This window comes from Phalacrocorax aristotelis, chromosome 1 (assembly GCF_949628215.1).
Source record: "Phalacrocorax aristotelis chromosome 1, bGulAri2.1, whole genome shotgun sequence".
Taxonomy (NCBI): domain Eukaryota; kingdom Metazoa; phylum Chordata; class Aves; order Suliformes; family Phalacrocoracidae; genus Phalacrocorax; species Phalacrocorax aristotelis.
Genome location: NC_134276.1, coordinates 15,043,084 through 15,066,147, shown reverse-complemented (window position 1 = coordinate 15,066,147; position 23,064 = coordinate 15,043,084). Strand labels below are relative to the sequence as shown.

The 23,064-nt window shown below is 36.7% G+C and overlaps 1 protein-coding gene across 2 annotated transcripts in view; it reads right to left on the bottom strand.

Moving 5' to 3' along the window:
• ARHGAP42 (Rho GTPase activating protein 42) overlaps window positions 1–23,064 on the bottom strand; it is a 178,663-nt gene that overhangs the window by 99,328 nt on the left and 56,271 nt on the right. For both annotated transcript variants that reach the window (XR_012658683.1, XM_075081816.1), the window contains exon 3: window positions 15,621–15,682. Coding sequence is in view for 1 of the 2 variants with exons in the window: in XM_075081816.1 (XP_074937917.1) it covers window positions 15,621–15,682 (62 nt within the window). In the remaining variant the exon portion in view is untranslated. The remainder of the gene's footprint in view (window positions 1–15,620; window positions 15,683–23,064) is intronic.

Sequence of the window (23,064 nt, the reverse complement as noted above, 5' to 3'; positions counted from 1 at the left end):
CAGAACTAATTAAGAAAAAATAGATCCAGAATTCAACATACCTATGCTTCTCCACATTTATAATGGCATTCTTCTGAGCCCTTTGGTAAATGTAGATATTTTACTATGTTACAAGTGTCTTTCACTTCTTAAACATTTATCAGGAGAAAAGTATTTTTTTCCCATGAAGAAAAAGTAAACACAACAAAAGCAAACCTTGTATGGGGGGGAAACTTCAACTTAAGAAGTGAAGGAATCTCTGTTTTGGTGGAGAGTTTGTGTAGCTTTTTTTCTTTCTACTTTTTTTAAAATTCAACACATTAACAGTTACAGAAATTATCTGACTAAGATAAATCTTAGCAAAAAAACCCACAAGATTTACTTTACAAAGTCCCTACTTTAAGCCTTCCCAGACACTTTCACTCTGGCTGGCAGTCCTACTTAAGCGTCACCCCAAATCAGTTCCGTATGTTTATTACTTTGTCTCTTTGCTTTTCCAAATCCTGTCTGTAAATTTTGTGGCCAGGCCTGTTTCCCTCACTCTGCAGATGTCAACAAAACTCTCCAGAGTGGAGTGAATACACCCCAAAGAGGCCTCCTTGTGAGGTCCATTACGATGTAAAGGGAAAGTTGGAAATCAATAAAAGAATAAACAAACACATAACTAAGCAAAGTAGGAACTTTCTGACTTACTATGAAAAGTAAAACCAACGTTTTTTAATTAGCACACATTATCCCTTAAGGGATGTTCAGATGTCAGACTCACCACAGCATTTATTTTAAATAGCTTTATTTCTCACATTTTCTGAAACTGACTTGAAATATGCTTTCCTCAAAAAATCAGAAAGCCAGAGTGCAGGTGCCTTCTTGCTAGACAGAAGCTGGAGACATTAAGACAGATAGACAAGCTATTCTTTAGAGACAGACTTCTAAAGGAGATCAACAGATTGAGTACCCAAGTATCATCACCAACTTCTGAGTCCAAAATAACACCTCAAAATTTTAACTGAAACAAATGAAAAACCCTAAATGAAAGTTTAGCAGTGAGAGATAAAAATATATTGGGAGAACTATTTACTAGAGCTAGGATTTTATTTTAAATTCATTTAAATTTAAAATGGCCAGCTACCGAACTCTCCATAGAAATTTAGGCACCTAAATTAAAAAAATCAATCTATTTAGAGCCTCACACAAAATGGTCTTGGGAAAATATCATGGCTAACGAAATTACTCTTAAATTCAGCTGGAAGAGCAGATATTCATTAGAGGTTGTCCAACTCTCAGCTGTTTCCCCTTTTCCCCATATTCCCTACCTCAAAAAAAGAGAGAGTCGAAGTCTGAGAAATACATGGTATTCTTAGCCCATTATCATGATGGGCATCTTTGAAATAAGTTACTAAACAATACCTGATTAACCATGTTTCAAGCTAAGAAGGACGCATGGTCACTGAGTAATAAAAAATACTTACTCTGTTTCTACATTACATTTTCCAACACTTGGCTCAATCTCAGTTTGTGCCTTAGACACTTCTATTTTCCTTGGCAAAGTATTTCACAATGTAGCTCATCCTGAGGAAGTTTTCCTGGCATTCAGCCTAAATTCTCCCCCAATTTCTTCCTGTCAGATGATTGCCTCTTCTTAGCTAGATGATGTAAGCAGCATACGTGCTTCCCACACAAAGAAACAACTTCTGCTAATAATGTACAAATGGAGAAGTTAAAATTCCCTCCTTTCAAGAACTCATGCAGAAAGAAATGCAAATGAGACCATCTGAAAAAAAACCCCTGTATCAGATCATGAGCTCATTCTTTCATCAGCTCATTACGTTTACACTCAACAGCTTCTGAAAATGCCTGTGTAGCAGTATGAGGATAATTACACAAACACAGAAGCAGATAAAATTAGACAGAGATTATCTACACATATGCTAAGGTATCTACAATCTTTTGAACAATTATTCAAACTTTCAATATTTACAATAGCATTTAATCTAGACAAATAAATACACTGCACTTTTTTATATACATATAACAAAATCTTGTCTTGCTATGAATCTGAGTCAAAATTTATAAAGATTTTTTTGCTTTTAAACTGCTATCAGCATTAAAGTATTAATATTTCTGCTACTGTGATTTGTTTGGCTTATCAGAACACTGAAATGGCTTGTAAAGAATGTATGAACTACTTACATACTATTTTACAAAAATACTTTTGACATAATACCAAGAGCTTGTGTAAGTTACAGCCATTTGTCATGACTGTGGTTTGAATATAACTGTTATCAACTACCAAAACTTCATTACTAGTATACGTAGACCCAGCAAGCCTATTTAATAATTATGATAGGAGAAACAGTATTATATTTTCTGTGCTACTAACCCCATCAGTTTTATAAGCTTATTTGAGAATCAAACCTTCCAAATTACAGTAGATACTGCTACTATATTATCACAGCTTTGAAGAGACACCATATTCCTGGGATTGATGGTCCCGCAACAGCTTCTGCCATTTTTAGGATACTGCGCTGGACTAATCTTTACTGAAATTTTGTTCTACCAGCTTGGTTGCAAATATAACTTTTGCTACCATATTAAAGTCAGTAACAACTGTATCCTTTATTTATTTTTTTTTAGTTATTAAAGAAAATAAATCTGGAAACCCTGTTCCTTTTCATGATAGTTATTATTGTAAGTATTATTCTTGGTTTGTTGTTTTGGGAACAGGCACCTTGGGAACAAATATCTGATTGCAGGCCCATGAAATTAATTTCATTCTAGCAGGTCTCCCTTAATGGAAGTCTCACTGGGATCACACAGAAAGTTAGTTACTACTAGTACTTCTTAAAATTCAAAATGGATGCACTTGAATATATATTTGTTAAACACATGCCAATCCCCAGGCACAACACAGATCATATGTTGGAATTAGCTTCCGTGTTTAGAAATGGTTGAATAAATATCCAAAATGCTTTATGTGAAATCTGTGCTGGTTACAAGATTGATTCCCAAACATGGTGAGGTAACAAGCTTTAGAATGTGACAGGCTCATACACAACTGAGCACAAAGCAAACCTATGCGGGCCGATGAACTCTTCGACAACCTCATCATTTTTCCCCTTTGCCTTCTTATTTTGCAACTCCCATTCATTGACCCCTGTTTCAAACTAAAGAGTGATTGCTTGACAGGCAAGGTGAACAGTTCAGACTGGAAGTGGTCTTAAATATTGATCTACCTACTTATTCATTAGCAGCTCATGCAATCGCTTCTGCGTGAGGTAAAAATACTTTATCAGTAGCTAAGTGGTGGCTGTTGGGACTAAGCAACTATGTATGCACCACTTTATCAGTAGTCACGTAATACCTGGCTGCTGCTCTTAGTGAGGCTGAGAATTGATTAACAGCCTGGTAGGGTTGTGCCAGTAGTACAGCTGGCCCTGCAGTCACTATTTGTGACCAATCTGTGCTACCTTCTAGTATGAAAACAAATTTTCATCTTTGCAGACACTGCAGGTCTCCCTGGGTCAGTTCCAGTAACTGCAGAAGTGGGGTTAATTGCTACTAACCTCTACTATCTATTAGTATTAGGAACCACTTTGCATTATATTGCACAGCTGCTGCAAAATAAAACACTGCAAAAGGCAGTCTGATAGTTAAATGCTTTGCTTCTGTACTGGGTCTGGTTTTTCATACAAGAGCCATGGCAGTATCCAAATAATCCAGTATTCGTTATCTCTCCTGTACCAACAAGACCACTCCCCCAAAATCATTAAAAAAATTTAAAAAATATAAAAAAAAGAACTGGTGCTGAGGAAACTAGCTACTGTAAGAGATGAATGTAATTGGAAGTTGTATCTTGTTTTAACAACTATTTCATGAATGAACATGTCCAGGCATAAAGCCAAAGTCAGCTGAGCTGTTTGTAATGGTACTATGCCCAGGGACTGTTAACTCCAAGATTGGAAGCATGCAATGAAGTTTCCTTCAGGAAACAAAAGCACATATATGTATATTTAAAGATATTTTCTGAAGAAAGGTAGGCTAGCCATAGATTTGAACTATTCAGAGAAAAATTAACTTTCACAGGTATAGGATCCATAGAAAATATTTTGATATGTCCATGCCATTGATGGCATTAACTACCTGTGTGTACAGTGCTCCGGTACCCCAAGAAATTTAAAGAGTAGAGACATGCAATGTAGCTGTTCAGGCTCATTCCTTACAACCACAGGAAAAATGTCATAATGTTCCTTTAAAAAACAGACACAATTATAAACTAATATGAAAATACAATATATTATAGAAAAATTTAAATTTATTTCATACTGCAAAATACAATTTTATAGCCACATGTATACAAAGCTTTACTCGTAGCTGGCACACAGTAAAATGTTCAAAGGTTGTTTAAGCCTCAAATGTGGAAGAATTGTAATTTAGAAGGTTCTGCCAATTGTCAGTGGTGAAAGTTCAAAATAAGCATGTTGGGAATAACACACAAAATTAAGAAAGTGATGCAGGACATGGGATGACCCGTGTCATGACAAGACATTTAGAGCAAAAGGGCTAGAGGTAGCATGTTTTCTTTAAAGGTAGCCTTTTACTGAAGGACAGGTATCCAAAGAAACAGCTATTGCAGTATTTTAATCTTTAAGGCTACCAGACTCCCCATCATTCGAAACTTTCCACAGGACCATGTGACATGGCTTCCAGATTTCTGCTATAATTTCCTTTTACCAGCAGAAAAATAATGTCTTTGACTAGTTGTTTGACCACAACTAGTTGTAACAAGAGGACTGCAACAAACATTGCACCAAGAGCCAGATTTGCAGGCATTTATTTGACAGTCATGCTCCTTAAGTACAATTTACTGATCTTGCATTGCTGCTTCATGCTCTTTTACTTCTTCCTTCTTCTTCTGTTGTTGCGATGCTGAAACAAGTTGGTGGCAACGTGGTTTAAAACCAGTAAAATATTGTGTTTGTTTTGCTTTTAGCCAGGTCAGTTTTCTGAAATGGGTACATAATAAACTGGTGCTGCTGGTAAAAAAAACAATGTCAATCTGTTTCAGTCTCAGTTCGAAGTAAAAGCACCTGCTTGAGGAGAGGCATTTAAGAAAGTTGGTCAAAGTAACAATAATTTGAGCTTCTACAGATATTTGAGAATAACAAAACACCAATCTAAGTGTTCTGCAAACCTTAAGACAACATCCTAATGAGAACACTTCAAATAAAACATCTTTGTAACACAGCTATAGCCTCATGCAGATTACACTGGTTCCCCAAGGGAGAACACCAAGCCACCTTGACTTTAAAGAAAACATAATTTACTTCCTTTCCTGTGAAAAGGTGAGGGATTTTTTGGTGGTGCTTGTTTTCAATAAAGACATCTTTGCTTCTACATACCCTTTGGTACACAAAGTGCTTGTGTTATCTATTTTAACTCACATTTCCCAGAACACTGAATAAGAACAAGAAATATAGGGGTTTCAAATTATTCCAGAGATTAGACTAAATCAGGAAAAATTCAAAAACATATTGTTTTTAGGAATGAAGTACCTTTTCTCATACTACTGGGGAGAAGTGCAGATAAATTCAGACTCCATTAAAAAAAATGCAGTGATAGATAGTCAGATAATGGCATGTTCTGATGTTATTACAGGCTAGTAATGGGTACAGTATGTACCCTCTGCTACAAGCAATTCCATTCCCTCCCTCTGCAATCACAAAATAGATGCATAAAACGTTACGCCTGTAAGGTTGGCTGATCCATCAGAACTCAGGTTCCTTTAAAACACTGATTTAGAAGTGCACACATCTTTCTCTTTTCTCTGTCAACAGTCATCTGAGATGACACTCGATTAGTGACTGTGTTGAAAGCCAAAGCATCTACAAGCTGAAATAGCAACTACCTGCATTTCTGTGAAGTCGAAAATGTCATTAAAATGAACTCATTCCAGCCACTCAGTGAATGCCTCTCAAACCACTTTGGGAAGTTGCTGTCCTGTAATGCAAGATCACATGTACTGAAACACAAGGGACATGAAATGAGTATATGAAATTCAGAGAAAATTAGATTTATAAAATGAGAAGTAGCAAGTGGTTTTGCAACTAACCCTTCATTTTTTACTTTTACTGAAGGGAGAATTTCATTTGTCTGTCTCTTGATAATAGTCTTCAAAACTGGGAACAACAAGCAATGTCATTTTGTAAATGTCCTCTCCCAACTGAAATATGCTGCAAAGTAAATCAGAAATTTTGCCATGAGTTACTGTTTTACTGACTGGTTTTCAATAATCACTTCCTATTCTTATTGCACTTGCTGCTGATTAGTCAATTAAGAACTGTAAAGAAGATTATGAAGGCACCAAGGCAGCTTTACCAAGGGACATGGTAAAAATCATGGGACTGTGTACAGCAAGCTGTTAAATCTTTTAATAAAATGCTTCATTGACCAAAGATTAAAGACTCCCTGTAATCATTTTATATTGTAAGAAGGAGCAGTCATCCTAGCACTTTCCTAGTCAGATACTACCCATAGAGAGGTAAATGCAGACATTAGCACCCCGAATATAGAAAGCAGGAGAAACTGCAACAGTTAACTGAATCAATTACATTAATCTACAGCGTAATACTCCTGCAGCACACATTGTATTTTAAAAATAAATGAATTTTCTTCATTTTCATTCTCTGCAGAAAACTGAAGAGCAAATACTGTAAGGACACTAATTATCAAAGCCTTCTTACTAATGCTTTGTATGCAGTTTGTATAAGATGTTATAGGTACGTAAATATTAAAAAGTACTGTAAACAAGGACCAGAGCTAGTGAAGCCCCTTATCTCCACTCCCCTTTCCTTTCCTCTTGAACAATCATCCTAGGTCCTATTCAGAGTCTCCTGGGCCCATCAAGACAGAGAAGTGGTCCCAGTTTGATGCCAGCCAGCACAAACCAGCAGAGATCTATGTGACAGATCTACTCTTCCACACCTCGACAAGAAGGGTTTACCACAAGACAATAGCTATGTCAGAATTCAACTCTATGACAACTATCTTTGAAAACAGCAAAGACTGTCTCTAAAAATAGTCAGACTGCTTTCTTCCTCAACTCATAGGTTCACAAGGCAACAGAATTACCTAGGACCAAGCTGAGCAGGATAGGGTGCAAAAGGCTTTGCATATGTGGATGTTCATGTTAATAGGAAACAATTCACATTTTCAAAGAAAAAAGAAAAGAGAAAGCTGCTAAGAAACAGTGCAAATCATGAACAGTAGGTTGTCTGTTGACTTCATTATCACAAAACTCTGAGCAAATTATGTATTAATGGCATTACTATGTCATAGCAAAATGATTCCAGAAGTACTTTTTGCAAAGTTGAAGAAAACAGGGACCTATATTTTCAATCCCAGATTTCAACACGTGGTCAGTAACATGGGTGTGAGGGGGACTAGTTGCAACTAGTTTCTAGTAAGATCAGTTTGATCTTTTAAATATTATCGTAATCAAATGTCACAGGATTACTTCAGTTTTTTCTTCATTTCCACAACTATAATGGAGCAAATTATTTTAAAGAATGAAAATTATTAGAGAAGTTACAACTACTCTTTAAACAAATTAGCAGTGTACCAAGTGTAAAACTGAAAATTAATATTCCATATGCTTTCATAGACAATATTACTTGAGAAAATTATGGAAGCTGACACTCATCTGGAAGAGCCATCTAACGCTCTGTACTAAGAGCACCCATAACTTTATCTCCAAATTATCTGGCCTAGTATGTGTTTTTCATCTGGGGAAACTTCAGAAATGTCTATGCATACATACAAATACTAGAAGTTAAACTACACTAATGATAACAGAACATGAGCTGTTTATTACTGTGGTGGTGTTTGTTTTTTAAATTGAGCACAAATACTAAGAAAAATTGACTGAATACGTGTATTTTTGTACTTGAGTGGTGCAGAGAAAGACAGCAAACAGGATTCCTTCCAGCCCAAGACACAGCAAGGGGGAAAACTGCATTGCAAGTGCTCCCTCAACAAGAGCACACCAAAGGATCATGTTGCAGATCTGCTCTGTAGGAAGCCTGCATTAGAGAAACATGGCTATTATTTCTTGATTTCATTTTTCGTTTATAGCGGTCACAGATAACATCTGTAGGCAAGTGAAGGCATAGTTCAAATATCTTTTTGACAGCAATTATATCAAAGAAATTACTATTTTTTTGATAGTAATTCTGGCCCAGAAAGTCATCATTTTCCTTGTGTGCACTGAACTGAGGGGAAGGAGCTGATGGGAAGTCAGGGCCAAAGGGATTATTTTTCCAGCTGGATCACTTCTCCAATTATGTTCACTAGACAGTCACACAAACACTTGTACCAACACAACAGGGAAGACTGGACATTTTCTTAAATGGTCCAAGAAATACTCTACAAATATGCAATTAAAATGAATACAAAAACATTCCTCTAGGTGTTGCTGAACTCTACTGCAGTTACCTCCCAATTTTTGCATTGACAGTAGTTCGGACACAAAGCTGACTCAGATTTGGGGCAGAAAGCTGGTTCTGAAAACCATTCATTATTTAACATTGTCTGTAGCACAGTTTCTCCAACCATTTGAGAGCTAAAACACAGCAGAAAACCATACACTGCTACTGTCTACATCCTCTCTCTTCTGTAATCATTTCCAAGTCTAACAGGCAAAAGCCTCCACAAAACAGTATTACATATTTTTAAAATGAGAATTCACATTATATTATGTATGGTAATGACAAACCATTTTTCCCCAGAAAAGACAAATGAAAAACATAAGCAAAAATTATTCTAGAAAGTAAAATAAATTTAATAAATTAGCATCTTCCACAAAAAATATGAAGATTCACCCAAATTAACCATCTAGAAGTAAAAATTCACATGCGTCCCGAAGAGAAACATATGCACACAGTCAGTAAATTACTTTTCAAGCATCTACTTAAGGTTGACAATATCTGAAAAGTTACCATTTCTCTCCACAGACTCCATAATGTGAGTCTAGACTGGAAAAACATAGATGACTACAGTGCACATGCAACCCTAGGTTAGGCAAGTTTCACCCGTATAGACATAACTCTTCTCAGTTTGGGATCTGAGACAAATTCCAGAAGGAAGAAAAGGAAGCAGGAAGATAGTGAGGCTGAAGATACCAAGTTCTTTCAGGTTCTCCAACACTGGGAAGTATCCATGGCAATTTACAGTAAAAACAGATGAAGCAGCAACCACCAACCTCTGCACTCTGAGGCATGGCTGTCCTTCAGTGTTGCAGATTTGGTTGTGTTCTAGCAAAGCAACTACCCTTTTGAGTTCTTAGAAGTACATTTCCCCAGAGCAGTCCTTTAGATCCCACATCCCTTGCCTAGAAAGCAACAGAGGACTAGCACATAATCTGCTGATGCATTGCCCTACTCTGCAGACCTTTCCTGTCCACTTCGAGGCATGAAAAAATATATGCTGGTGGTGACATAGAGATTTAGCACTGATACCTCTACCCTGCATACAGAATAAATTCCCTAGTGACATACTCAATAACAGGACAACAAAGGATAAGGTGTTTTTTCTTTTGCCTTTTTCACTCATTTCTCATAGCATCTGCAAATGGCTCAGATCAGGAAGTGGAGCAAAAGAGCCTCTTATAAAAGGCAAAGAGGGAAATGGGTAGCTAGCAGGGTTATAGTAACAGAAATGTTTAATTATATTTGAAGCAAGGCTTGAAATGTCTGTTTTGGTTAGTTCTTAAGTAGTAAGACTGACAACTGTATTAGCAAGGAAAAAAAAAGAAAAACGAAAAATCTTCTTTCAAGGGCTAAAGTGTTAACCTGTTGCTGAGGACTAGTAGGTTTTTATGTCACTGCAATTAATAAACCCCAGATCTCCAAATAACATTGATCTAATTTACTTGAACTAAAACTACTCAGAGTCCTCCTTGTAGACAGCCTCTTCTCATCCTGAGCTTCCACATACCTAGCCTTCCTTTGTCTGCCTCTGTATCTTGCATATAACAAGTATTCTAAATGGGGGTTCACCAAAAGGGTAATGAAGGCATGGGATTTGTGTTCAATAATTTTCCCAATGATTTCTAAAACCATTCAAAATAGTATTTTCCTATCTTGCAGAATCCCATTTACCAAAGAGAGAGATTTCTCCTGCAATTAATATCCAATATGTAGCCTCTTATACCTGGGGTAAGATGAATAAAAGAGGAAGAAAAATAAATAAATGTAAAAGGAGTTGTTAATAACAAAATAATTCCATGCTGATTTACTGTTCTTTGTTCAATAGGAAGCTCAGTTACTTAGGAAATGGGTATTTACAAATTACTAGTCTGATGCACACATTCAAGAAAGTCTTTTCAAAGAAGTAAGGTTAAAGACACAGTACATTCTACCTTAATTGCTCAATGGGATATGTACAGGCCATTTTAAGTGTAAGTTAAAAAAACAAACCCCCAAACCCCGGCAAAAAATGGGGGGCAACACAAACAAACAAAAAAGCCTGAACAGAAAACCAGTCCTAACTGTAAAGAGAAGAAGCCCTCTTATTTGTGGTGGTGTTCCTCCATTTGCAGCAATATGCCTTCAGACCTTGCGGGCAGTTTCCTGCCAAAGAGATTAATTTAAATGCCAAAATTGGTATGAGAGATGACGAGCACTGAAAGCAGTTACCAAGTATATCAAAACACCATCATACACTATTTATTGTCATTTTAAGAGAGAGCCCATGTGAACTAAAATGCGAGGTGTATGCTCTGCAGTATCAGGGTGTTAGTGCATGTAATCTTATGATTTCTCTCCTTTATGAACTGAGTAATAAGCAGCACCTGTGGATAGAAGACTGCTTAGTCTTCTGATGGAATCTGTAATCCATTTCACATTATAGGGAAAAGGTTAATTCTACTCAACAACATGCTGTGTCCTTCAGTATCTGGTTTTATGTACCATTCCATGGATAGCTGGTTTTAATAGTTCATTTATTTTTCTTCAAGGGCAGCTTTTGAATCTGAGTATTTTGATGCCTTCCTTGGAAGCAGATAGCATTGGACCCCTTGTGTGAAGGCAAATACAGAACCACAATGAGAACATCCAGTTAATACAAAAAAAGTCCACAACAATGAGATACTCTGTGAAGCATGAAGGTTATGAGATACAAAGAGAGATACGTTAGAAAGAAAAATATCCATCGAGCATAGTACACAACTATAAATACTTCAGGGGATACTACAAAAATTCTGAAATGTAATATTGGTCAGGAACTCAAAGTAATCATACACATCTCACTGATTCACGATGCCAGAGAGAAAAGCTCTGGGACCATTCACCACTTGCCAGCAACCCATAAAAACTTGGGTAAATAGCAAGGAATGTAACAGTTGAGGCCTATTTCAGTTTGGGATTTAGTAAACTTTCAGAAATAATCAGGAAGTTACATTCAAGATAACATAACACTCAAGAACACATCCAGTGCTTCAAACTGATAGGGGATCTCAAGGAAGAGGAAATCAGTAGCACAAACCAATTCATCTATTCATGCGTGAACACAGCATAATCCTATGAAAAGGACTTAGTACTTTGTATCATTCCCAGTACATTTCTGTTTGTTATAAAGTTTACTAACAATATCAAGTGAACAGGAAACATAGATAATGTATAAATCTCTAAAATAAAAAAGGCATATCACTTATTTAACAGAAACAATGTAAATTCGGCAAGAGCGGAAGGAAATTATTCTAAGTCCCCTTGATATAGATCCAAATATTCACATGAAATTATATTACAGCATCTCTATTGTTCCCTAATAATCACTGCCAAATAGAGGTAATTTTTTTAAATTCCCTCGTGGCTGGTTGCTGAAGTCATTGGAAAGGCAGTGGGGATAAATCTGACTTTTTATCCTATTGGTACACTACTTATGAAAACCAAAGTCAGAGCTTTTGTGTTGGGGATTTTTTAAAGCACCATTTACCAACAGCACCATTAATAGAACACCACCATGAAATGACAGATATCAAACATAAGGCAGTGTATCATTAAAAAGGTTTCTCAGGAGTTACTTTTTCCTTTGCTTTTTAAAGGGGAATGTTTGGTGCATGACCTCTGGTTTTTCTAAGACTTTTTAGCATCATGAAATAAAAGACAAAGGTAAAAGAAACTGACTTAGAATAATCACCGTATTACTACTGCTGCCGATAATAATGGCTGCAAAGCTTTACACAATAGAATATTTATGTGATGCACAGTGTTATTTAACCTTATACTTGAGTTCTTTTCCCAGTAATACTGTTCATAATATCTTGTTTCATTAGCTGCTTCTAAAGGAAACAAAAATTAGTTCCTTTTGGTTCCTCTTGCAAGAAGGACAGAAGACTCGCTAAGCACTTCTCAAACTATTTCCTTGACCGTTGGAAACACTTGATTTATACACTCAGTGGGCAGGCACTCCAACACACCTTTGTGCTCACCAAAACAAAAAAAAAACTTTTACTTCTGAAGAATTTAATAGACATCAGATGAGAAATAAATTGGTGCTATGAATATATACTTTCAACATTCAAATCTGATTCATGCACTCATATGCATCCTCAATAATATAAAATTTAAGTCAAGGAAACAAGATCATTAGTTGGGAAGTAAAATTAACATCTGTCATTCCATATTCCCCGTACATCCAGCACACTTAAAGAATTAAAAGGAAACTGTAATGGGTATGATGAAGTGTATCTGTAAATAGTCTCAACACTGACTAGCTGCTTTTCTCCAAGCCTTCTACAAAAGGTCAAAAAGAACAAGTCTGGTTTTTTATTTAACTTTTACCAGTTTCCCTTTTCAGGCAGAAGTAAAGGAAATAAAATTCTTGAAGACTTGCATGCCCTGTCTCAAGCTTTCCAGTCACCTGAGAACTTTTTCTAAAATCATCACTAATCTGCAAATTGGCTGGCTTGAGGTGCTTCTAGCAGAGGAAATCAAAGTGTATGCATAATGCTCGATACTTCCTCAGAAATAAGCAAAAAATGTTTTGATGGTTTCACAGCTAACTCACAAGTTTGTCAAGCAGAAAACTTTTTATCACTAGCGATCTGCTCAGCATCTACCATGGCACATGATCCTCACAGGGACCTCTGGATTCTGAGATGGCATGTATAAAGGTGCAGTAAGACAACTGGAGAATATAAAACAAGCATCTTTGACAAAGGTGATACTTTCTGTATTGCTTTTTTCTTTTGTTTTTAAGCTTCTATGCCCTTACAGCAAAGGCGTATTCCATAACATACAATACATTCATTCTAGTATGAAAAGCTGCAAATTAATGGGTTTCAGGGGGAAAATGTCAGGAGAGCCTGTGTTTTGCCTCTATAACCAGACACAATCTTAAGTCAGTACACTGCATCATAGCAGGATCTCCGATTTGGATGACTATATGAGGTTAGTACAGCAACAGTGCTTTGGCTACTTGTACAGAGCATTTAGCATCTCTATCATGTAAATGATATTAGAGCACAGCACTGGACATAAACTCAGAAGACAGAAAAAAGATGCCCAAACACTCTTTTTTTCATTTATAAAATGTATCCTTAAAAAACAGCATGGGCATAGTAACTATGCAGAGATCTAGGTAGGATTGGTTTATCCTATATGTTTTTTGTCAAGCCTCAGGTTCTCATTTTTGCATTTGGCTCTACCAGGAACAAATATTTTTGGAAGTCTAATCTCAATAATAATTAAATTCCGCCAACAGGCAGATCAAAGTTTCTAAGAACAGAGAAATTCTAAGTTTGCTGAATTTTCTTATTCAAATATCACTGTGCTGTCGATGCCCTCAGCATGAGCATTCAGTTTGAAGAACACACAGTATCGGACTATTATAAACTCGGCGAAAAGCTGGATGCAAATGATTTCCCATCAAGACCAGCTTCTCCACACATGAATACTATTTGCCACTTTGTTTACAATTATTCAATGATAACATTTTACTAAACTTATAGCCATTTGTAAAATATTTTTCCGTGAGACTGAAATCTCACACAAGTCTTTGGCCCTGCATTGGGACCAATAGCTCAGCTATACAATCCATGCATTCCCACTGAAGGCATACTGAAATAGAACAAGTATCTTTCTATCCCACTGGTCTTTTCTCACTTAATAAAATTAATGTTTTTCCCCCTTTTACTCTAACAGCCATCCTACAAGATATGAAGATATGAAGTAAAACATTACATGGAAAGATCAAAGTATAAACCACAGAGAGACTAGAAATTTCTAAAAGTGAAAAAGGCAGCAACTCCTCTGATGGAATTAAAAAAAAACCAACCCAAAAAAATGATAAAATGAAGCAAAATTACATATTATGAAAGACTAACCAGTTTGAAAAATAAAACCTTCACCTAGTTATTGCTTTTCCTTTTTCTAATATTTAGCTCACAATAATCTAACCTAAACTTGAAAGCTATTCATTTGAAACATTGTTTAACTAAGTAATAAGTGTCCTGGTAAATGTCTTTTAAGGTGGCAAGAAGTACTGAACAGTCACCTTCTCATTCTTCCATCTACCCAGGAAAATACACTTAGCATGCAGTAAAAAATTTGATAGGTTGAGGGGTTATTAACCATACAACTGTACCATATAAATGTTTATGATTTTGCCACTTTAAATTATTCATGTAAACAGAAATAGCAGGAGACCAATTCTGTGGTTATTTACTCCTAGGAATAAGAGAACTTTCTGTATTCCTCTTCCTGGATTAATAAATTTCTTTCAATCTGAGTCAGAAAATCCTTCTCCTCACCTCCCAAAGTACTCATAAGAGGAAGGAAAACAAGGTCAGACATAGTAATTGGATGGACTTGAGCTAGTTAAACTTTCGCAATATTCAAAAATCCCCTTACTGAGGTTAATCCTTACCTCACTACTTTCTTCATGATTGACTTCCAAGGAAGAAAAAAAAAAATAGTTTCATTGCCTATGGGGAAGTTTTAAAAAAATACTTGTGCAAGGGTATACTTAAAACTTCTTTAACAAAACCACATCTGAATAGAAATCTAAATGAAAACTTACTGTAGATTCATCAGTATGGAAACAAAGGGAGTAAGAATACCATAACAACGGACAAATCTGATGTATCTGATGTACTTTGTAAGAGTTTCTCAGAGGTGATTCATTTGGTTTCTCTTTTTACCACTTATTATATTCTTGGATTACTAGCATACATTCACTGGACAATACTCCGAAAGTATTTCATTAAACAAATACTGATACATATTTCCGCTATAATATCTTTGTTTACAGTTTATTTTATTGCTGTGCCTTATGATTAATAAGACAAGATGGGAGAAAGGAAAGGTACAGCAGCATTCAGAGGTTATTTTGGGGTGGGAAGTGGGGAGGGGGGAAATTGTGAGAAAAGTTTTCAGTCAAATACTTCTGCATTGATTTAACACTCCATTAAAAATTGCTGCAGTCTGTGCTAGCACATTTCTACCTTTGCAGAATCTAACGATTCTTCTGAAATTCTTAACACCTACTACACAAAAAAAATAGCATTTCAGGAGGAGTAGAAAAAAAGAAGTACTATTTTATGCAAAAAGAGACCCAATGCAACATATTACTGCCAGCCGACTTACCAGTCGTCTTCTCTCCTCTTCAACAGCTATCAGGAGCCGAGCAAACTCTTTCAGTGACTGGGCTAAAGAGAAAACAAAGAAAAAGAATGTCCTGGTCAACATTACATTTTAAGACCAGATTATTCCATTATCTGGATTTAAGTTGTAGTGATAAGATACTGTTCATATATAGTACTTCACTGACATCAGTAGTCATTAAATGAAGCACAGACTGAAGTGAGCAGCAGGCCAAGAGCAGGTAAAAACCAAAGGAGAAGAACCTGAGTCTTAAGTGTCACATGCATTTAAAAAAAAATTTTTAAATGGAATATAGCAAACTGATTTTCCTGAAATGTGCAAAGATCAGTCTCAAAACACAGAATTCTACAGTCAGCCACAAAATTTACTTTAGCACACAAGGAACAGAAAGAAACTGCAAAGAAAAATCTTGAGTTTCTCCCATTGAAGTGCAGCAACAAATATTTGCAAGAACTATGAAACATACTCAGGTAAAAATGTGAAAGTCAACATTTTAGAAAAAATGCATTACTTATGCCAAATGTTTAGGTTTAGCAGCTCTTTGGCTTTGTTTTGCAAGGACAAGCTCTCAGCTGATGAGAACAGATGACTGATTAATAAGCAAGCTTTGAATTCTGTCACAACTGTGAGAGTCTGTGCTCAAAACTGCCTTCAAATGTAAGTCAAACAGCTATAGTAGACGTCAACAGGAACATAATAAAAGTATAACCCATAAAATAGGGCAAGAAATAGGAAAACATTCCAAAGACTCTTAAGGCTTTATTCTCATCTAAGCAAGTGGTGCAAATCTCTCTAGAAAAATCTCTTTCCATTTATATTACTTTCTCAAGGGCTCATGGGCTGTTCAGAATTCAGCGTCACTGTTCCACAGACAAAAATGCCAGAGAAGAATCATGTGAAGAGAGCTAAGTAGCTCTTTTTACTTTCTTCTGACGCATCTAGTAATAACTGCTGCCAATGAGAGGATGCTAAATTTCACGGTTGAGAGATGTCATCTCAGAATGCAGATTCATAAATCCTACAACTTCTCACAACAAACTTGATGCAATCTAAATAATAAAGAGCAAAAAGAAAAAAACAAGGAAGCAAAACTTGCAGAATTTCTCAAAAGAACAGGCTTCAAAAAGTCTTCACAGTTAACCAACATACACTGCTGAGGGTCTGCTAAAAGAACTCGTCCCCTCAGCAATTCTTCCATCTTCTTAAGTGTTTTTACAAAGTGTGTCACCCTCCAATAATACAGCTTCATCCCCTCTCAACTTCCCTGAAAGATTTAAGGAAATAAGGACATTTTCTAGAGGATCTGCTATGTTCCAGTATATTCTAAGAGGGAACCAGCATCTAGCTTGCCTTAACTTGTCAGCATTTGTGAATTGCTACTTAGTTTTTGGACCATACCCAAATAACTTTTATTCTTTGTGCCATCTGGACATTGCAGAGGTCACCCTTGAATTCTTCTTGCTCGCTTTTTAACTTTTACAGCTGAAGAACACTTCACTCTTTGCTCCAATTTGTTCTGCAAGACTTTACATCGTCTATTTTTTGCAACTGTAATGCTATACCTGCATACCTTTACCTCTAAGTCATTCTTCGCTGACAAATCTTTTTTTCCCCATTATAACTCATGAGCAATTTGTTTAGTCCAAATACACCTGGTAAGTTAAATGTCCATTCAGTTGGGTCTCAAGCCTTTTCTTTTAGTATCTTTCCCTGAGAACACAAACACCAGAAAATTTTGTCATTTTTTAAGTAAAAGAAATTCTAGGCCTCCTGCGCAAACTTCTGATGTCCTCGACTGAGGCTTACCAGCTGAGCCTTTCAGTTACTGACTTCCAGTTACTTACCAGCTCAGCCTTTTTCAGTTACATCTTGAGATCAAGAACTTAAGTTCGCTAGCCACTGAATTAACTCACTCTCAGAGTCAGCTCATAACATCCCAACTGTCAAAACCAGGTAAAGAAATGGATGAACTGACTGCTTAAGTTACCTGATAAGAAATTTGTTGAGTGTTACATTGAAGAATATCTTTGCATCCGTTACAAAACACTAAAAACTAAATAAGCAATGAGCCAAATGCACATGGCATTTGTAAGAAACTATTTCTTATATTCACACTGATATCCCCAAAATTGAACAAAACATCAGTCCTGCCTGTAGAAAACAGGACAGAGCCAGTTCACCCCTTGCACATGCAGCAGAGTGATTCTTTACCCACCATTAAAAAATAAATAATCTTTTTAAACAAACTAGATAAACATATTGTTTGAATTTGATTACCTATTCAGGGAATTAGGATGCATTTCAGAAAAACAGCTGACATTCTAGAAAAGCCAGCAAGAGAAATTGTTTCCAGATTATTTCAGTGAAATAACTGGTCATTTTTAACCGCAAGATGATGTGTTATTGCAGTCACATGTTAAAGATCCATTCCTCCTCCTTTTTTTGCTTTTTTACTGTGGAGTCACTCAGAGTGACAGAACTATTTCAAAGAGAAATGATCATACCAAGCATTATATCTTTGTGAGGGCCGCAGATCCAGAACCTACTGAGATTTAAGTTTTCTCTACCCATATCAAGCCTTATGGTACTCTTCACTTAAGTTTCTGATCACATCATTAAAACCATCTTTAATACAACAAAGGCTCATGAAATCTTTTTTCTTCATCATCTGCAATGAGAAATTTAACACTTCACACCTTTCAGCAGCCAAGCACAAATACTGCCAGATCCCAGCCCCAAGGCATGGGCAGCAATTTATCTAAATCAAATAGAAAGGGTGGGGAACAGGCAGGTAAAAGCAATATTGTTCTGAAGAAAAAAATATCTTCTCTGGTCAGGCAATATTCAGAGTTTTGGGAGCAAAAAGATAGTAAAGGAAGAACAGCAGGAAACAGAAACTGGGCAGAAGGGTGACTGGAAACTGTGAGGAGGAAGACGAAGAAAAAAACAGTAAGAGAAGCTTTTAATTCATCTTCCCAATTTCAAGGCAGAACTAAATGAATGGTTTTTTAGTTTCCAAGTTGAAACTTTTAGGATTTAAATAAAACCAGGACAGAGAAAAATCAATAAAAATAAGTTCTGTAAGCATGCAAATAAAGATTTTCCTAAATGTTTAACACTAATATAAAGGTACTAGTATGTTCCCTATACAGTCCCTCAGCTAAAGACTAAGAAGCTGCCTCCTCTTCCCTGCTGCCTCACCTTTGGGGTAATTACAAAGGTTAAAATTTCACTAAAAGCACAGAACTTGCAATATTGAGCAGCACTAAGACAAACCATCCCCCTGATTCACTGCAGAGATACTTTCCCATTAATACTGACTACACCTCCACTGTTTACTGCCCAACACCCATATCCATCCTTCTTGTGCTGGTCAATGCCCACGAAGCCATGGAGCATCCTTTCCCAGCTTAGGAGGTGCACAGAGAACAACAAATGCATGGTGTAACTCTGACTGTCATGAAGAACGCACACCCGGTACGCAGACATTGCTCAGCAACATGAGCATCTCTGTCTTCTGCCCTTGTAATGGCACCACATAACGTCAAAAAAAGGCTTTATCACCACCAGCTCTCCTACAATACCAATGAGCGTCACAGTACTTCTGACTCTTTCATGTTATTACACCCTTCTTCCCACACATCCCCCAGGGAGACTGACCTCATTAAAAGACAGGGTCTGTCCCCAGACAACTTTATCTGTGCTGGAAGCCACAGTGGGAGGTGGTAAAGGGAAGGCAAGACAGCCCTCGCTCATCTCTCCCCAGCATACGCTTTTCCTTTCTTCCTCCCCTCTTTTCCCACAGCCCCGCTCTGGTTGCTGACTGGTGGTGGCTCTGCTCGGGACTGGGCTGGGCAGACATGCGGCGGGATGCACAGCACAGAGCTCTCGGCGGGGTGTCAGGCTCGCCCGCCTGGCTGCCGGACACCCCGCAGAGCTGGGCAGGGGCATCGTTCCCCTCCACAACTCGGCCCCCTCTCTGGATTTCAGCACGAACCCAAGGCACAGGGTACACGCACTGACCTCTGGATTCCCAGCTCTCAACAGGAGACAAATAAATATTTCCACAATAATAATCTGAGGCACTTTTGTGTAGTTAAAAACTAGAAGATTCAAAAATCAGAACCATTTGTTGTCGGATGTAGCCCACTGCTCTCTGTCAGGGAGCCTGGGAATTACAGGCAGGCCTCACAATCCTGTCTTACTAATGCTGCAACAATTTAGGGTTTTTTTCTTCCCTTCTTTTTCATCAGAATAGTCACAGAATAGCTAAAGTGAACTTTGTAAATACAAAAGGGGGTGGGGGAGGAAGAGTCAAGTATTTTACAAGAGGAAATGTCAAGGGAATGTGTTGATAAGAAAAATTCTGAAAACATACCAATAATATAAGGTACAATATGTAACCTAACATATTAAATATGAAGGTGTTTTTAATTATTTTCAAAAAGCATTATTGTTATTGTTTAGTTAAAATGGCCCAAAGTGCTGCCGTAATAGTTTATTCTAAGTCATTAGGAGATACTAGCTTACAAAATCCAAATAGTTTTACAGCCTGCTTTTTATTTAAGGGCTATTCAAAGGACTTGTAAGATACACTTGGCATCACGATGGAAGTGATGCCTGCGAAAAGCAACACCCAACAAGTAAAAACCATTCTATATGTACCCGGCTGTATACTTGTGGTCTCATTCATCACAATTAAAACAGGCCACCAACTGTTTTCTCTGGAGTATTCCCAACCAAACAATAATATCCTGCAAAATTCCCCTTGTTCAGGAGAAATAGCTCCCATTACTTTATTTAAAAAAAAAAAGAAAAAACCAACCACCACACCACCAAAAAACACTCTTCATTTTTAAATGAAACGTCTTTTAATTAAATTTGCTTCATAAGCAAGCAAACTAACAATACCAACAGCTTCAACCTTAACAGTGTAGATTAACATCATCCTTTTACCCAAAAGGTGCATGTGTTGCGTTTGGTTTTTTTATACCTGTCATTTCAAACATACAGTACAGCTCCGCAAACAACATACTTGCATAATCAAAAGAGAATTGAAGCTTAGTGTAGGACTAAGTGAATGAGAGAGAAATGAAAAAGGATAAAAAATTATTTATCTGAATTTATAGAATACATTATTAAAAATATGCCTCATTAATGCTCTAGAATTTTGGTTTACTGCATTAAAATCAACGCAGTGGTTCATAGGAAAAAAGCATGTATTTAATAAACTTTATGAAGTTTTTGTTCTATACTTGTGTAGAGAATTATCACCTTAAAGCAGCATGCCTATGGACGTTATTGAGGCTATTCTATCAATAATTAGCTTCATACTAAAGAGTCCAGTGTTATACTGCACTACTAAATATTACATACGATAGGTATGATGCCACCTATATTTAGTGAGAAAAGGAAAGCAACGTGTATGAAACCTAGAAGTAGTTTTATATGACCAACACCGATTTCAAAGACAAAGACACATTTGGAAGGTAATGTTCAACCTGAAATAGAATGGAAAGTTACCATGGAAGACAGAATAAAAATAAATGTTCTTTTCTGTGAAATGGATTGTTGGTTTAACTTACACTTACACATGCAGTCTTAAACAATGCACATGCAATTTTTAGATACTCTGAAATACACTAAACAACATTTTATAATACTCTAAGCAGATATTAGCACTATCTTCAGATACATGAATGCCAGTATGGAAAAAAAATGTACATACAGAAATACGTCATTTGTTCTTACAACATCTTGTTGTAAAAGAGGCAAAAACTTACACACCTGGCAGAGATTTCCTTGTATCTTCCTGATCTGCCTGGGGAAATGCCAGGACTGTGCTGTACATTGCTCCTGCCACACTTTGGCGGGAAGGTCAGTCAAGTACATCCTCCCTCCAGAACCAGTCATATCTAACACAGACATGCTACAGCAGGCTCTGAATTTATGTGTGAGCACAAACTTCAACTGAAGCCTCCAAGGGAGTTTTTCCCAGTAAGTAATACGTTACCAAATCAGAATTCAAGATGGACCCAAGACCCATAAGGAAACTTCCTAAGGATTATCACTGGTTTACTAGACTTCAGTGACAAAGCTGAATAAATCCATGAGTGCAGGGAAGGCTGGGAGAAGAGACTTTTTCCCCCCAGTTCTAAAATGAAAGTAAATATACTATTAAATAGTTACTAATTCACATATTTTCCAGAGCGTTTAATGACTAGTATTATTTGCAGCCACAAATGCTATTTCAAGCATTTTTCAAAAAACCACAACATCAAATAAAATTTCCATCCTTCTTTCTGTGGCTTTAAGCCATATTGAAGTGTGTGTGGGGGGGAAAGTAGGACAAGAGGAGCAACAGATGGATTCCTGATCAGACAGAAAAATCACTAATTTCAGATTAACACTGACAGGCAACCACAAGTAGCTGGAATAAAGAGACAATAATTGGCTTTCTCAGTACTTTCTACTATCAAGAACTGTGGATATCATAAAAGCCACATAGGGTCTGTAGTGTATGTCTGAAGGTAACTAAACTGGATTTCTCAAAATTTCACCACTTTGGCAAGTTTTCAACACAAGTTATCTACAGCTTTAAGTGGAATTACAGTTTAGCCCAAAGGGAACACGCTACACAATTAACACCTTAGTCTGCAAATGGAAATAAAGAATAATTTGCTCAATTTATAAATATTTCATAACCAATGGTGACTGGGCTTGAGTACCACTGTAATATAATTTTAAAAATAGTAGTGTAAAAGAAATGCAACATATTCCTTCAGAAAACAGGTTTGGTTTTGTCTGTTGTTTTTTTTTTTAAACAGCTTCTCAGAAAAGCTATATTTGGACAACGACATTTGCAAAATCTTCCCAATTATTGCTCAGGTTTTCATTTTTCATTGGAGGCTGCTATTTCCTCTGCCACTTGTACCCGAGATCCACTTCCCTTACTTTCCATGGGGCCATATTTTTAAGAGAAACTTCCGTTTGGAAGACTGAGTTTAGTACCACAAGTAATACTGGGAAAGCAGAAAAGACAACAAAAGAAAGGAAGAGAAGTGCAGGAGTTGAAACTGTTGTTTTTCTTACCAATTCGTTCCCAAGATATTAGAGGAAATAGAATAGTTGCTTTCTTTTGTTAAGCAATATTACCTCAAACCTAGGTATTTATGTAAATTCCAGTTTGTAAGCTAACAGCACATCAAGTGTGCTTTAAGCTGGGTATTGGTGTCAAAAGATAAATTACATTAGAAGATCCCATTGTGGAAAAAGAGTTAGAATAACAAGATAATGGGTTATTTCTTCATGGGGTTTCAGTCTTACTTAAATTTGGAAAATTAATATTGGATGAGCTGCCTTATCCCCCATTTGGTTTTTCTTCTCTAATTTGGTTATCAGATTTTATGGATCTGTAATAAGGACC